Source organism: Cololabis saira, chromosome 1 (genome assembly GCF_033807715.1).
Source record: "Cololabis saira isolate AMF1-May2022 chromosome 1, fColSai1.1, whole genome shotgun sequence".
Taxonomy (NCBI): domain Eukaryota; kingdom Metazoa; phylum Chordata; class Actinopteri; order Beloniformes; family Belonidae; genus Cololabis; species Cololabis saira.
The window spans coordinates 401,640-418,663 of NC_084587.1; the positions used below are offsets into that span (position 1 = coordinate 401,640).

General features: G+C 44.3%; 1 protein-coding gene across 1 annotated transcript in view; it reads right to left on the reverse strand.

Annotated features, from left to right (window-relative positions):
• The window catches only part of LOC133449325 (collagen alpha-1(I) chain-like), a 72,185-nt gene that overhangs the window by 17,832 nt on the left and 37,329 nt on the right, over positions 1-17,024 (reverse strand). The window contains exons 20-32 of the mRNA XM_061728468.1: positions 15,586-15,753; positions 14,968-15,003; positions 14,749-14,802; positions 14,592-14,663; positions 12,053-12,223; positions 5,520-5,546; positions 5,402-5,437; positions 5,036-5,071; positions 4,722-4,835; positions 2,638-2,811; positions 2,486-2,557; positions 783-833; positions 593-709 (exon numbers count right to left, since the gene is read on the reverse strand). Of these exons, the coding sequence (XP_061584452.1) occupies positions 593-709; positions 783-833; positions 2,486-2,557; positions 2,638-2,811; positions 4,722-4,835; positions 5,036-5,071; positions 5,402-5,437; positions 5,520-5,546; positions 12,053-12,223; positions 14,592-14,663; positions 14,749-14,802; positions 14,968-15,003; positions 15,586-15,753 (1,128 nt within the window). The remainder of the gene's footprint in view (positions 1-592; positions 710-782; positions 834-2,485; positions 2,558-2,637; positions 2,812-4,721; positions 4,836-5,035; positions 5,072-5,401; positions 5,438-5,519; positions 5,547-12,052; positions 12,224-14,591; positions 14,664-14,748; positions 14,803-14,967; positions 15,004-15,585; positions 15,754-17,024) is intronic.

The following is a 17,024-nucleotide window of genomic DNA, read 5'->3' on the forward strand; positions in this document are numbered from 1 at the left end:
CCGTTACTCGAAAAATTCTGAACCGATTTAGAAAGTTGTAGGCCCTGAATTTAACTACAATCCTGTGGATTTTCAGAGCGATCGCACAAATAGTTTTCACGAAGTGCAAAAACATTTCCAAATTTCCAAACTAATGGGGAGATTTTCCCATGTATGTGTGTGGCGCAGAATGTCACACTGTGGATGGGAGGAAAATTCACCTTTTTTCTGAGTCACCTAACTTTCTCATACTTGCACGTAGAAATGTCATTCAAACGTCAAAACGGAGGAAAACTTCTCTTCTCTCCAAAACAAACTTTTTTTGTCAAATCTAGAGTGCGGGTGTCGGTTGCTAGAGTGCGAGAAACACTTTTTATTTGTACCTCGAGCTCACGGCCAAACCGTAAAAGGCAGACAAATAATTTTTGGTCAGAATGTAGACATAGGTGTTGGGATTCATAAAATGTGACTTTGACAGTCGGGATATGCACAAAATTTAAACGGGGGGGTCGGGGGGGGGGGGTAAAGAAAAGAAAGTTCCTGAGCCACAACAAGGAGAACGTCCATCAAAACCAGAACCAGAGGGACTGGATTTGAGGTGAGTTCTACCGACCTGAGTTCGGCACAAAGCTGCCCGGCTCTCCAACGTCTCCCTTGGGTCCTTTGTCTCCCATGTCTCCTGGCTCTCCCTTGTCTCCCTTGTCTCCCTTGGGTCCAGGTACGCCAACGCCTGCGAGGACACAACGCGGTCTGAATGCTGTTGATATGAAACAGCACAGGTGCACCTGTGAGGCGGGACTTACCTGCGTCTCCAGGACGACCCCGGAGGCCCGGGGGACCCGGCCGGCCCTCACCTGGACAACAGTGACATCATCGGTTACTTCAGGTAAACCTTCTAGTTCAAGCTATAACAGTCTCCACCGCCACTTCCGTGACACCTCCAGCCCTCGCCCCCTCCAGTTCATATCCGGTGCACACTCACTCCAAAATTTACAAAACTAGGTCATTTACAAATCTTGTACAAACCAAATGTCTATTAGATCCCATCCAGTAAAGTATTTAGTTCAAAATACTTTATTATACCAGTAAATATCCACAAACAGCCTCATCAGCACATGTTATTATTAGTTTACGTCTGTAACTCCTCCGTCCTGCACGTTTTCGGACGGGAGAGCGTGATGCTAAAATGGAGCGTACGCTCTACATTGATTGACAGGTCATCCGGCCAATCAGGAGCTTCCTGTCCCCTCATGTGTTGGGGCGGGACGAGCACGTCCGGCTTTTTGTCATGAGAAAAACCTCGGCCATTGCAGCATTCGCCCAGAAGATGGTGCAATTGTAGAACAAATGAAATGCTGAACACAACGATATATATATATATATGTACGTGGTAAATTCAACGGTTCAAACGTTATGCCCATGGGACATAATTGTTATAATAAAACTCTTTGTAATAGTTTGACATAGTCTTACAAAAACATGTGTAAAATGCTCATTTTTTGTGGTATTGTTATCAAATTTGAACTTGCACTAGATAAGGCTCCAGGCTGTGTCTCAGTGTGTTTTAAAACCAATAAGTCAAAGATTCATCTGCAACATCTGATTACAAAACACATAAAAACCTTCTATTTCAGTGTGTTCAAACTGGGATTACTGAATTATAGTAGCAGTTACAGTTACAGTTACCGTTACAGTTACAGATTCTGACAGTTGGGGGAAAACTTCAGAGTGTTACCTTTCAAAAGAAACCAGAACCATGAACTTCAAACGGTTCAAGAACAGCTTTACATTTACTTTGGGTATAACTTGGATAGGAGTTTTGGGCGACTTTTACAAGTGCAGGAACAAGTTAAGCTAAGCCAATCTATCTTGGACGATTGTTGGATTAAGGGTCAGGCAGAGGTCACGACGGGGGAATACCCATCAGGCTGTGCGGGGGAATACCCATCAGGCTGTGTGTGCGGGGGAATACCCATCAGGCTGTGGGGGGAATACCCATCAGGCTGTGGGGGAATACCCATCAGGCTGTGCGGGGAATACCCATCAGGCTGTGGGGGGGAATACCCATCAGGCTGTGTGTGCGGGGGAATACCCATCAGGCTGTGGGGGGAATACCCATCAGGCTGTGGGGGGGAATACCCATCAGGCTGTGGGGGGAATACCCATCAGGCTGTGCGGGGGAATACCCATCAGGCTGTGCGGGGGAATACCCATCAGGCTGTGGGGGGAATACCCATCAGGCTGTGTGTGCGGGGGAATACCCATCAGGCTGTGGGGGGAATACCCATCAGGCTGTGGGGGGGAATACCCATCAGGCTGTGTGTGCGGGGGAATACCCATCAGGCTGTGGGGGGAATACCCATCAGGCTGTGCGGGGGAATACCCATCAGGCTGTGCGGGGAATACCCATCAGGCTGTGCGGGGAATACCCATCAGGCTGTGCGGGGAATACCCATCAGGCTGTGCGGGGCACCACAGAAGTGTAACTGGGGTTACTTGAACGTACCAGGACGACCCTGCTGACCCGGAGCTCCAGCGGGTCCTGGGGGTCCAGGAGGTCCAGGAGGTCCAGCCACTTCTGTTGGGAGAAGAACCATTAAGGAATATCAGACGTATCGTCCACCAGAGACACCGAGAAGGTTTGGGACTAAAGCTCACGGTTCTGTCCGGTGGCCGGTTCTGATGAGACGCTGGTACCCGGCTCTCCACGCTGGCCTTGCTCCCCCGGCTCCCCTGTTTCTCCTTGCTTCCCTGTTTCTCCTTGTTCCCCTCTTTTTCCCTTCTCTCCGGTCTCTCCCTTCTCTCCCGTCTCTCCCTTCTCTCCCTTCGGACCTAAATGAGAAATCACATTTTTATTATCTGGTACAGTGGCGTCAATTCAGTCTTACTAAGGTACGGCAAGGTTACGAGTCACAGAACTTAACTAGAGTATCAATAACACATCCAGCAAATATTCATCACAGAAGTTTATGTAGCTGATCTGTGTGGTCAAGAAAACTGGAACTTTTTCGATGCAGTCTCGCTCACTGCAAAAACTCTACATCTTACCAGGAATATTTGTCTTATTTTTAGTTAAAATGTCTCATTTTTAGTCAAAAAATCTCATTAAACTTAAAACAAGAGTCATTACCAGAAAAATTACTTTATATTTGACAATTTTCACCTGTTTCAAGTAGATTTTCACTTGAAACTTGTTTTTGAGTCTTGTCTTAAATGTAATGAGATTTAAAAAAAAAAATAAAAAATGAGACTAAAGATTTGACATTTTAACTAGAAATAAGACAAACATTCCTGTTAAGATTTTGAGTTTTTGCAGTGTATAATAACTAGTGAATGTTAGGTTCCTAAATCGTCATAATATAAATTAATAACTTAGGAAAGACACAGAGACTGTGGGATGATTTTCAAGGCACTTCTGCAGAAGTCTGGGGGAGAAGTCTGAGGAGCTTCAGGGCAACACGGCCCTCCTCTTAGAGCTCGTCAGGTCTTCTCTCAAATTCTCTCTGCACCCTGGGGCTTTTTATTCAGCAAGGGTGACAGAAAAAGACCATGTTTGGTAAACAGACTGTCAATGTATAGATAATGGACAAAGAACAGATGGAGAACAGACATGGTATCAGATGATAGTTAAAGAGGTCACACCTATGACTTTTCAGTTAATAAGCAACTTATATTGTGGTGTGCAGAGTAACAGACATCCTTTTAAGAAACCTCAAATGGTCAAGGGGGTTTTGTTGTCATCAGATGGTCAACTAACCCTTAGCTAACTTTTAAAGACAATGAGACGGCTGTCAGTCGACCCCCCTGACAAAAACTCCTTAAACCTTAAAAATACAATGGGACAGTTGTCCCAGGATAGCCCAAACCCTTAACGGAACACAGGAAGGGCTGCCCTGATCTGTTAACCTGTGATAAGAATGTGACAACCAGCTGACCTTAATAGGCCTAAATTCTGATTCTGGTAGTTTCATAATGACAAACTTTTTCAAATCTTTGATTAATCTGACAGTGAAATCGATCATGTTGTTCTTATTTGCATTTGTAGTTATTCCATAAATGTATTTAAAAAAACAAACATTTACATTTAACCCTTGAAGCAAAGGCTGCCGTACCGGGTCTGGTAACAACGGTCATAAACTAATATCTGAAATGAACATGGAATTGATCAAGGTTGACACCTGGTTAAAGGCCGACAAATTATTAATATAAAGAAAAGTTCATACATGGTATTTTTCCCTAGAAACCAACAAGCTACTAACGCCCTGGTTCTTATTTCCAATAACATTTTGGAAAGAGTTACGGTAACTAAAGTTCTAGGTTTATGATTGACGAAAATCGCACTTGGAACAATCATATTACGCACATCTCTAACAATCGGTAGGTTCTGATCGGTAGGTTCTGATCGGTAGGTTCTGATCGGTAGGTTCTGATCGGTAGGTTCTGATCAGTAGGTTCTGATCGGTAGGTTCTGATCAGTAGGTTCTGATCGGTAGGTTCTGATCGGTAAGGTTCTGATCAGTAGGTTCTGATCGGTAGGTTCTGATCGGTAGGTTCTGATCGGTAGGTTCTGATCGGTAGGTTCTGATCTGATCGGTAGGTTCTGATCGGTAGGTTCTGATCGGTAGGTTCTGATCGGTAGGTTCTGATCGGTAGGTTCTGATCTGATCAGTAGGTTCTGATCGGTAGGTTCTGATCGGTAGGTTCTGATCGGAAGGTTCTGATCGGTAGGTTCTGATCGGTACCTGTCTGTCCGGGGATCCCGGCCGGGCCGATGGGACCAGACACACCGGGGGGTCCAGCAGGACCAGGAGGCCCGGACGGTCCTGGAGGTCCAGGGACGGCTACGGTACCAGAACCTGTTAGAACAGAAACCAGGTCTGGTATCAGAACCTGTTGGAACGGGGACAGAAACCGGGTCTGGTTTACCGGACCGTCTCTCCCTGAGACGGTACCGGTCCACGGTTCTGGGTTCTGTCTCTCCCTGAGACGGTACCGGTCCACGGTTCTGGGTTCTGGTACACGGTTCTGGGTTCTGGTACACGGTTCTGGTTCTTACCGGCGCTGACGACTTTCCCCGCTGGTCCGGGTTCACCTGAAAGACAGAACCGCGTTAGGGAGGAAGAGGTCCAGTGATGAAACGGTTCTCACTCGGTACCGGGTTGGGACGACCGTTGGGGAGAGAAGCTCTAGGTCCGGGGATTACCTATGATCCTTCACTCCAGGTTCGCCACGGCAGACTGCTTGGTTTCACTGTTATTACTTAATAACAGTGAAACCAAGAAGTTAAAGTTGCAGTGAGGATTTATTTTTATTCCTGGAAATCAGAGCTTTACCTTTATTATTAATTTATTATTATTATTATTATTATTATTATTATTATTATTATTATTATTATTATTATTATTATTATTATTATTATTACCTTTACCACCAGGGGGTCCTGGGGTTCCTGCTGCACCTGCAGAGACACCAGAACCAGAACCATCAAAACCTCCGTCCTGCTGGGAGTCCAACCATCAGGATCTGGGACGGGTTCTTACCTGGAGGTCCCTGGAGTCCTGGAAGACCTGGAGAAGGAAAGAAGATCAGGATCAGGATCAGAATCAGAAACAGGATCAGGATCAGGATCAGAAACAGAAACAGGATCAGGATCAGGATCAGGATCAGAAATAGGACCAGGATCAGGATCAGGACCAGGATGTGAGGTTAATCAAACCTTTGAACTAGTTTTGTCCTCATGAAACTGTCACATGCTCTGTTTACAGATGACAGCGCAGCCACTTCCTGATCTACTCAGGGGGGGGACTGTCCTGGGACAACTGTCCCATTGTCCTTTAGGGTTAACTAAAGGTTAGCCTGGACCATCTGTTCAAGACCCCCATGAAGTTCCTGTTTTGTCCAGGAAGGCATTTGACCCCAGTGACCCATTGCTTTTAAAAACTTTAAGCTTCTGCATTCTAGATTAGTTCCTCTTTAACTGAAAATGTCACATGTGTGACCTTTAACCCCGATGTCTGTTACCTCCGTATGTTTCCTGTTTCCGTCCAATTGTCCATTCACTGTTCACTGTTCCTAATATGGTCATTTCCTGTTTCCCATTCTCAATAAAAAGCCGATGCAGGGGGGGAGTGGCCGAGCGCTTGATGGAGTAGGACGTGTATTCGGTGGCTCCTGCCAATTTCTATAATAAGTGTTATCCAACTGTGCTTTTTTGTAACTCAACCTATCATTTTATCTTGTTGGTTGCACGTTGTGCCCGTTGATAGTTTTTTTTGGCCATTTTGCAATGACGGGAAAGGGTAAATCCCGCACTATTCAGACGCACCTGAAGCCGTGCTCACAGGCCGCCGCATCCGAATCAGCCCCGTCACCGCCCAGTATGGACACCAATGCCCTAAAACTGGACTTAATGGCTTCTCTGAAAGAGGATATTGCTGGAATCATAAGAAAGCAGCTGCAAGAAGTTATAGGGGATGCCTTGTCACCTATCAAGTCTGAACTGCAATCGGTGAAGTCTCAACTAGCTAATGACAAGGCTAGTACCGATGCTAAGTTGGCTAAGCTAACGGGAGTAATGGGAGATGTGGAAGAGGCGCTCTCGGGATGCACTGATGACGTAGTCGGGATGAAAGCATCGATTGACCGCCTCACCGCCAAAGTTGTTATGCTGGAGGAAAAATGTGAGAACTTAGAGTCAAGATCACGCCGCAACAATATCAGGATTCTCGGTGTCGCAGAGGGCCCCGATTCTTGTTCCCCCACAGCCGTGGCCGCGATGCTCAAGGAAGCGCTCGGGATGGAGAAGTTACCCCTGGTGGATCGGTCTCACCAGACCACTCAACCCAAACCTAAACCGGGTGAGCGACCAAGAGCCGTAGTGTGCAGGCTCCACTACTACAATGATTGTGTCGACATTTTACGTCGTGCAAAAGAGCCTCAGGCAATCAAATTTGGGGGCAAAGTGATATCGATCTTCCCGGATTATACTGCGAAGGTGGCCCGTGCTCGCGCTGCCTTCAACCGTGTCAGGCGTGTTCTCCGGGACATTGAAGGAGTCAGGTATGGACTTTTGCACCAGGCGAAGCTACGTTTTACTCATGGGGGTGCAGAGAAGTACTTTACCTCTCCGGAGGAGGCGATGCTTTATGTGAAGACTTTGATCCCAGGGTGAGCCGCGCTTTTTTTTTTCTCTCTTTTTTTTTTTTGCTGAACTCCCAATGATGGTTGTTTTTTTATATGTTTTATCAATATTGCACATATTTTATTTCTGTTTTGAAATTGGTGGGAGTCACTTCTCGCTTTGTTCTTCTGCCATTGGTTACTCTGTTTCCGAGTTGTTCCTATTTTGCTGTGAACAACCGTTTTTCAAAATGACACTGCTGTCTCCACTGTTCTTGTTCTTTATGGGGACTATGGGTGTACTTGTTCAGGGTTTTGGGGGGGAGGGTGGGGGGAGCTCACTTTTATTTTATTTTATTTTTTTTATTTTTTATTTTTTTCATTCTATTATATATTTTTTTTTTATGTTCTTAAATGAGTAATAACACCATAAGTTCTGATATTGCTGGGCCAGGCACATCTCTTTGTTTCATTAGTTGGAACATCAAGGGCATGGGACATCCAGTAAAAAGGTCGAAGGTATTTACACACTTGAAAAAGTTAAAGCCCTCTGTAGTTTTCTTACAAGAGACTCATCTTCAGACTAAAGACCATCATAGGTTGCAGCGCCCATGGGTGAGTCAAGTTTTTCACTCAGAGTTCAACTCCAAATCCAGAGGAGTCGCTATTCTAATCAGTAAGAAAGTTCAGTTTTCACCCACCAATGTCATAGCTGATAAGAATGGCAGGTATGTCATAGTTGCAGGGTTGTTGATGCATAAAAAAGTCTTATTAGTCAACGTATATGCCCCAAACTTTGATGATGCTGGTTTTGCCAATAGCCTGCTGAGTAAAATACCTTTTTTGAATTCGCATTTGTTAATTTTTGGAGGCGACTTGAATTGTGTCTTCGATCCAGCGTTAGATCGTTCCAATCCTCGTAGTCTGAATATATCTTCTATGTCTCAAGCATTCTCTGATTTTATGAATCGTAATGGTTTGGTTGACCCCTGGAGATCCCGCAATCCATCTGTACAAAAATTTTCTTTTTTCTCTAAGGTACACCATTCTTACTCCAGGATTGATCATTTTTTTATAGATCAGTCTTTAAATTCCTGTGTAGTTTCCTCTGACTACTTGAGTATAATTATATCGGATCATGCACCACTACTGTTAGATGTTCAGATAGGTCTTCACAAATGCAGTCCACCTCTATGGAGGTTCAATTCTCTTCTATTGGCGGAAAAGGAATTCTGTGATTTTATCTCTCACTCAATCGATGAATTTTTATTGTTTAATAAAAATGAATCTACTTCATATTCTTTACTATGGGAGACACTTAAATCCTACCTAAGAGGTCAGATCATATATTACTCCTCATTTTCGAATAAGAGACGCAATGCGAGGTTGGCCGAACTGTCTACTGCCATTGGTAATTTAGATCAAAGATATGCTTTAAACCCTACGCCTGAGCTGTATAAACAGCGGATTGATTTACAATTAGAATTTGATTTAATTTCAACCAAAGAAGCGGAAAGGTTGTTATTACGTAGTCGGGCCTCATATTATGAATACGGTGACAAAGCTAGCCGCCTATTGGCACATCAACTTAAACGTCAGGCAAGTTCTCGGTTCATAAGAGGGATACAAAAGACCCGAAGTGTCATTGCAACAGACCCCAAAGAAATCAATTCTATATTTAAATCATTTTATTCCTCTTTATATACATCAGAATTTCCTACTGACTCAAAAAACATAAATTAATTTCGTCATGGTCTTAATGGCCCTGCTATTGGTTCGGAGGTGGCCAGTGGCTTGGACTCTCCACTTAGCCTCACTGAAGTAACAAATTCTATCAAAGCAATGCAATCAAATAAAGCTCCGGGGCCTGATGGGTTTCCCATCGAGTTTTACAGAAAATTTATTGAAAAATTGGCTCCTTTACTTTTGGCAATGTTTAATGAATCATTAGAATGAGGTACTTTACCACTGACTCTGACACAGGCTACTATAGTTTTGCTTCATAAAAAGGATAAAGATCCGACATTATGTGGTTCTTACAGACCGTTGTCTTTGTTGAATTGTGATGTAAAAGTGTTAGCCAAGGTAATTGCTACTCGTTTGGAGAGGGTTCTACCATTGGTCTTATCTGAAGAGCAAAATGGCTTTATTAAGGGACGTCAATTATTTTTCAATACACGCACTCTTTTCAATATAATCTATTCAAAGCAATGCTCTCATGTTCCCGAAATCGTAGTATCCCTGGATGCCGAAAAAGCATTCGATAGGGTGGAGTGGGAGTACTTGTTTGCTGTTTTGAAAAAGTTTGGATTTAATGATACATTCATTTCCTGGATCCGCCTCTTATACTCATCCCTAAAAGCCAGTGTCCACACAAATGATATCTTCTCTGACTATTTTCCCCTTGGCCGTGGTACCAGGCAAGGGTGTCCATTATCGCCGTTGCTCTTTGCAATTGCAATTGAGCCCCTGTCTATCGCTTTGCGCTCTTCCCCTTCATTCACTGGGATCATCCGAAATGGAACTGTACATAAATTATCCCTATATGCAGATGATTTGTTGCTTTATGTGTCGGATCCATTGAGTTTGGTCCCTAATGTCCAGAATATTTTAAGTAATTTCAGCTCTTTTTCTGGTTATAAACTGAATTTGGATAAAAGTGAGTGCTTTCCCATAAATTCAGCTGCATGTAATCTCCAACAGTCTGATTTACCTTTTACACTTAAGTTAAATGGATTTAAGTATCTTGGTATAAACGTAACACGCTCATTATCTGGCCTAGCATCCGCTAATTTCTCCCCCCTCATTGCAAAAGTTACTTCTGATTTGCAGCAATGGCGTAATCTTCCTCTTTCCCTCTTGGGTAGGATTAATGCCATTAAGATGAATATTTTACCCAAATTCCTTTACTTATTTCAGTCAATTCCTCTTTTTCTGCCAAAATCTTTCTTTGATTCATTGAACAAAATTATTAGCGGTTTTATCTGGGATGGGAAACCACCTAGACTTCGTAAGTCTTTGCTGCAGCGATGCAGACTCAGCGGGGGACTTGCTCTGCCCAATTTTCAGTTTTATTATTGGGCAGCTAATATACAAAAAATCTGCTACTGGTTAAAATCATTTAGCTCCGCCTGGTGCAGAATGGAATTGCTATCTTGCAGGGGGTCTTCTATTCCTGCTCTTATTTTTTCCTCGTTGCCTGCAAAACCTGCACTATATACAGATAATCAAGTGGTCCTCAACACGGTTAAAGTCTGGTTTCAATTTAGACGTTGTCACAATTTTTTGATTGCCTCTGCTTCAGGCCCTGTGGCCAAGAATCATCTGTTTCCACCCTCTATTTTAGATTCTGGGTTTTCAATTTGGCAAGACAAGGGCATCAATCAAATTAGAGATCTATACACTTCCGGACAGTTTGACAGCTTTACCAATCTATCTTCAAATTATGAGTTACCAAGGTCCCATTTATTTCGTTATTTTCAAATTCGGAATTTTGTTTCTAAATCATTTCCTGATTTCCCCACTGTACCTTCAGTACAGACCTGGGAGAGTGTTATTTCATACAGTCCGCACAAAAAAGGGCTTATATCTAATATCTATAATTTTATATTAACACTAAACAACAATTCCAGTGACAAGATTAGAAATTCATGGGAGAGAGAGTTGGGAATACAAATTGATCAGGAGACCTGTTACAAAGCTCTGAGCCGTGTTAGGACATCATCTTCCTGTTCCCGCCTCAGCTTGATTCAGTTTAAAGTAGTTTTCAGGGCTCATTACTCTAAAGCTCGGCTTGCTAGTATTTACCCTGGAGTTCCCGATATCTGTGATAAATGTAAGTGCTCTCCTTGTCACCTTGGCCACATGTTTTATCATTGTCCTTGCTTATATGATTTTTGGTTGAATTATTTTAAGACTATCTCTATGGTCTTTAAAATTAATCTGAAGCCCTCTCCTCTCATCGCCATGTTTGGGATTCCGGATTCCTCACTGAATTAAAACTCAGCCCAGAGAGATGTTGTGGCCTTTCCGTCTTTGATAGCAAGGCGTACATTATTGTTACATTGGAAATCTGCTGTAATTCCCTCAATTTCTATGTGGTTTAAGGATATGATGTCTTTTCTGAAACTTGAAAAAATCAGGTACTCCAGTCGTGGTAGTACTGAAAAGTTCTATCAAAGATGGCAACATTTCATATCCCATGTCTCAAACTTAAAAGTGTTACCCACTTAGAGGGGCCTGTTAGTGCTTGGCACTCATTCAGGTGTTTTCATATACTTTTTCTTTCCTTTTTGCAATTTTATTTATGCGTGGGTGTGTATTTGCATTATGGTGTTTAGAGTAATAGTTTAGTGAGCTGTTTTTATTTATTTATTTTTTTATTTTATATATATATTTTTTTTATTTATCTATTTATTTTCTTTTTATTTATTCTATATTCTTTTTTTTTTCTTTTGCGTAATTAATTCTTATCTTGCTATAATTTTATATCCATTTATTTTATTTTTTTTTATTTTTATGTTTCTATGTTGGAGGGGTTAAAAAAAAGGGGAAAAAAAATCTTTGACTTGTGATTTTCTTTTAGTGATACTTGGTACACTACGGTCACTGAATGTAGTGATCTTTCTATTGTTTTTTTTTTTTTCTCTTCGAAATAGTTATGAAGATGTATGTACCAGTGTTACTTTGGCTATTGATCTCAATAAAAAAAATTATTAAAAAAAAAAAAAAAAGCTGATGCAGAGGAGGAAACAGCGAAGCATTCGTCGAGAGCATCCAGAGAGCCATGTTGCTCTGCAAAGCTCCGACTTTGCTTCCACTTCTGCAGAAGCGCATTTAAGAATATTTATGTTGATTGGGACCCAACAAGGATCAGAAACAGGATTAGAAACAGGATCTGGATCAGAACCAGCCAGCTGAACCCCTCAGGTGTGTCAGGTGTTCTTCTCGGTACCTGGAGGTCCAGCGTCTCCAGAAGGTCCTGCTGGTCCTGCTGGTCCTGCTGGTCCTGCTGGGCCTGCTGGGCCTCTCCCACCAGGAAGACCCGCTGGACCGGCTTCACCTGCAGGTCCGTTAAATCCTTTTGGACCCGCCGGGCCGTGAGGTCCAGGTAGTCCCGCTTCACCTGCAAGAACCCAGAGCAGTTCAGTACTGAATGAGGAGAAATTACAGGCTTTTTCTCTCCAATATATTGTTTTAATCAGAATCAGACGTTCAGACTTTAGTTGACAGGGTTAGAAACATCTAACAGTGAATTTGACTTCGGAACCACCGGCGGCGACACAGATGTTATTACCGTATTGGCCTGAATATAAGACAGGTTTTTTACATTGAAATCAGACTGAAAAAGTGGGGGTCGTCTTACATTCGGGGTCTAGACGTTATACCCATTCACACCACTAGATGGCGCCAGATATCTTTAAAGCCAATGCTGAACTAAACTCCCCAGGCCAAAGGAACCCCTGTCACGAAGAAGAAAAATAAAAAATAGTATAAGAAAGAAAAGAGAAGAAAATAAGAGAAGAGATAACAGAAAGTGGAGAAACGTAGCGACAATCTGGAGAAAAGCGGGTGGAAGTGGCAGGTGAACCGGCAGCTGAGGAGAAGTTATGATGCAAACGTCAAGATGATGATGAATGGGGCAAAATAACAGGCTTTTTCTCTCGAATATATAGTTATAATCATTTGTTTCAGATGTACTGTAATTATTTTCTGTATAAAAATTGAATTTGGTGTTCAAAAAGTCTTTCTTCAAACTTGAGTCTTGAAAAAGAGGGAGTCGTCTTATAATCAGGGTCGTCTTATATTCGGGACAATACGGTATGTCCCTGTTTTCCAAGGATAGCACTGGGATAGGAGGGGAGGAAAAAAAAACATCTTCACACTGTGTATAAATATGCAGGTTCAAGGTGCAAAAACACCTCAGCACATAAAAGCAACAACATCATCACAAGACTTGATTACTGGGGGGGGGATCCCGGCACGGTGCATCCAAATGATCGTCGCATCTTCGTGGTGCTCGAACCCGGAGACTGTGTCGGGGGGGCTGATAAGAGGGGGGGGGGCAGGAAGGCATTGAGATGAGGGAGGTGGTTATCAGTAAGTTTGTGTGTGTGAGCGGTAAGTCTGTGAACTTTTCCCCAGAGCTGCTCTCAGCCAATGTCCTTGATGTTATCAGACAGCTCGGTCAGCTCTGATCCAGGTCCACAGACCCGGTACAGTTCTGATCCAGGTCCACAGACCCGCTACAGTTCTGATCCAGGTCCACAGACCCGGTACAGTTCTGATCCAGGTCCACAGACCCGGTACAGTTCTGATCCAGGTCCACAGATGTCCTGGGAAGGGGAGGGCTAGTGGGGGGAGAGCATCTTGTTTTTATTCCACCAGGGAGATTGTGACTGGACTAACCGGCCAGGCTGCTCTGTCAAGGGCAGATTATAGAATCAACAATTATATTGAAAAAAACAGACAGACTCAGTAATTTTCCGTCTGCCTTCAGTCTCTGGTTCATCAATGGCGACTCCAATCAGACAAATTTGTGATCAATTCCCGCCAAGCCGAGCTTCCAACTTCTCCAAGGTCTTCTCCATCTTGCCAACGAGCTCAAAAACCACCGCTAGAGATTCTGTTCAAGAATCACATCCAGCTTGCGATTTATCTCCCCCAGCGTTAAAGTCTGAGTGTTGGTCCAGAGCTTTTCCCCTCAGCCACGTCCGGCAGCTCTGAAAGGGCCAGAACAGCTGTCGACGACTTACGCGTTTGTCGATAGACCAGGAATCCACCAACTCCAAACAGCAGAAATCCTTATTTAATCCTTATTAATTATAATGAATCCAATTATGAAGCATCTTCAACGTCCTCTACTGACAGAATCGACAGACACATGATCCTCCAATGTTTCCAGGAGTCCATCATGTATCCGGCAAAAAATGTCCCATCGGGGCAAGAGGGCTCCCTTACCCCCCGACTTCTCGTCGCAAAAATGCTGAGAGACCAGTTAATCAATTTCATGATTGTAGAGAGTTTCGGAAGACGTGAAAAAGAGAGACTCTAAAAAGACAAGACAGGACAAAAAGCAGTAGCAGGGCAGATAGGGAGGGAGAGGAGCAGAAAAGCGTCCGCCTTCACCGAGAGCCGGAAGAAGAGAGTATTAACTGTGGTATAATGATCTGATTGGTTGTTAACTGTGGTATAATGATCTGATTGGTTGTTAACTGTGGTATAATGATCTGATTGGTTGTTAACTGTGGTATAATGATCTGATTGGTTGTTAACTGTGGTATAATGATCTGATTGGTTGTTAACTGTGGTATAATGATCTGATTGGTTGTTAACTGTGGTATAATGATCTGATTGGTTGTTAACTGTGGTATAATGATCTGATTGGTTAACTGTGGTATAATGATCTGATTGGTTGTTAACTGTGGTATAATGATCTGATTGGTTGTTAACTGTGGTATAATGAGCTTATACCACGGCTTCTTGTTCCTCACCTGAAGGTCCGCGCGCTCCTCTCTCTCCGGTGTCTCCTTTAGTTCCCGCTGCACCTGCGGTTCCCCGGTCACCTGCGTGAGAGGAACAGGTGCATCATGGGAAAGTACAGGTATCTCAGGTCACCTGGAGGTCTCGAGGTCTGGGAGGAACCGGTACCTTTAGGTCCTGGAGAACCTGGTTCTCCGGTGAAGCCCTTCGGACCCGGAGAACCTGCAGCACAGAAAACCCCGTCAGTCCCGAGAAACCGGTAAACCGGCCAGAACCGATAAACCGGTAAAAACCGACGAACCGGTAAAAACCGATAAACGGGTGAAAACCAATAAACCGGGAAAAAACGATAAACCGGTAAGAACGTAGCGGATTCCGAGGGCTTACCTGGGTTTCCGGGCGTCCCCTGCTCCCCTGCTGGACCTGGACCAGAAGAAACCAGTTTGTTAGAAGATAAAACTTATAAAACCCAGATCCAGACCTGCAGGTCCTCTACAGACCACTAGGGTCCAGATCCAGACCTGCAGGTCCTCTACAGACCACTAGGGTCCAGATCCAGACCTGCAGGTCCTCTACAGACCACTAGGGTCCAGATCCAGACCTGCAGGTCCTCTACAGACCACTAGGGTCCAGATCCAGACCTGCAGGTCCTCTACAGACCACTAGGGTCCAGATCCAGACCTGCAGGTCCTCTACAGACCACTAGGGTCCAGATCCAGACCTGCAGGTCCTCTACAGACCACTAGGGTCCAGATCCAGACCTGCAGGTCCTCTACAGACCACTAGGGTCCAGATCCAGACCTGCAGGTCCTCTACAGACCACTAGGGTCCAGATCCAGACCTGCAGGTCCTCTACAGACCACTAGGGTCCAGATCCAGACCTGCAGGTCCTCTACAGACCACTAGGGTCCAGATCCAGACCTGCAGGTCCTCTACAGACCACTAGGGTCCAGATCCAGACCTGCAGGTCCTCTACAGACCACTAGGGTCTGGTTCTGGACTCACCTTTTGGACCCAGGGGTCCAGGAAGACCAGCAGGACCGGGTCGTCCTGGTTCTCCTGGAGTTCCTTTGTCTCCTTTCTCTCCCAGACCGGGGGGTCCCGGTTCTCCTCGGGGGCCCGTCGGTCCCTCCCGGCCCCTCTGGCCCGCCGGCCCCTCGGACCCGGGTTCTCCTGGGGACGAGGAAGGACGAGGTTTTATCAAGTTCAGGTTTCTTTATGAAACACTTTAAAAACAACAACAGCAAGTCTAGTAAACCTTTAAAAGAGTCGTTGTGTTTTAATGTAAATCTGCGAGTCGTCAGCGTAGCAGTGAAACCAGATGTTTCTAAGAATGGATCCCAAGGGGGCAGAGAAGAGAGTACCGTATTTTCCACACTATAAGGCGCACCGCATTATAAGGCACACTAAGACCCCGTCCACACGTAGCCGGGTATCTACTAAACTGAAGATATTTTCCTACGTTTGGACCTGTCATCCACATGAAAACGCAAATAAACCAATGTTTAAAAAAACTCTGTTTATGTAGATGCGTGTAGACCTGGTGTAGACGGAGACAACCGGAGTTTTGTGTTTTCGAACATCACATTATGCTCCAAAACAACAACAAATCTGCTCTGACGTGCGACCTTTGTTTACTACAGAACTACAGATGATCCAGCATCTGTTCTCCAAGCTATTTATTAAATAAATGGTCTCTGCTCTTGACCACCGTTTACTGCGTTAAATCGACGCGGCCCTACGCCGTAGGGTACGGAGCTGCCGCGTCGATTTAACGCGGCAGCTCCGTGGTGGGACACGGGGGGGACTCGGGCTCGTTAGACCCGCCTGCCGGCAGGCGCAGATGGTCTACAGGTTTGGAATGCTTATGAATGTGGTCGAAAACGCAGATCTTCGGTTATGTGTGGAAGGTTTTTTTTTTTAAACGATGTATTGTGGATACAAATTATTTTATAAACGGAGGGGGGAAATATTCGTTTTTAAAAATACCCGGCTACGTGTGGACGGGGTCTAAATATCTGGTAAAATACCGACTATAGTGTCTGGGGTTGAGTTACGTTTCTACCTGATGGAGCTGCTACAGGAAATGCTACAAAATCCTACAGCAAATGCAAAAAAAAAACAAGAAGAAAAGTACCGTATGTCAAACTTTATTAACAAAATAAAAACCAGCTTTGCTCCGTCTCCTCAAAGTCTCCGTTATGAGTCAGCGTCGCTGCTGTTATTACCCACAATCCCCCTGACTACATTACCCACAATCCCCCTGACTACAGGAACAGACATTACCGTAATGATCATATATAAGGCGCACTGCCGTTTTTTGAGAAAATGAAAGGCTTTTAGGTGTTTTAGCCTCATAGTGCAGATAATCCGGTAGAGGCCCCAGCATAGCGCCTTGAGGAACACCAGGGAGGAGCAGAGGGGGATACCGATCCCTCCAGGCC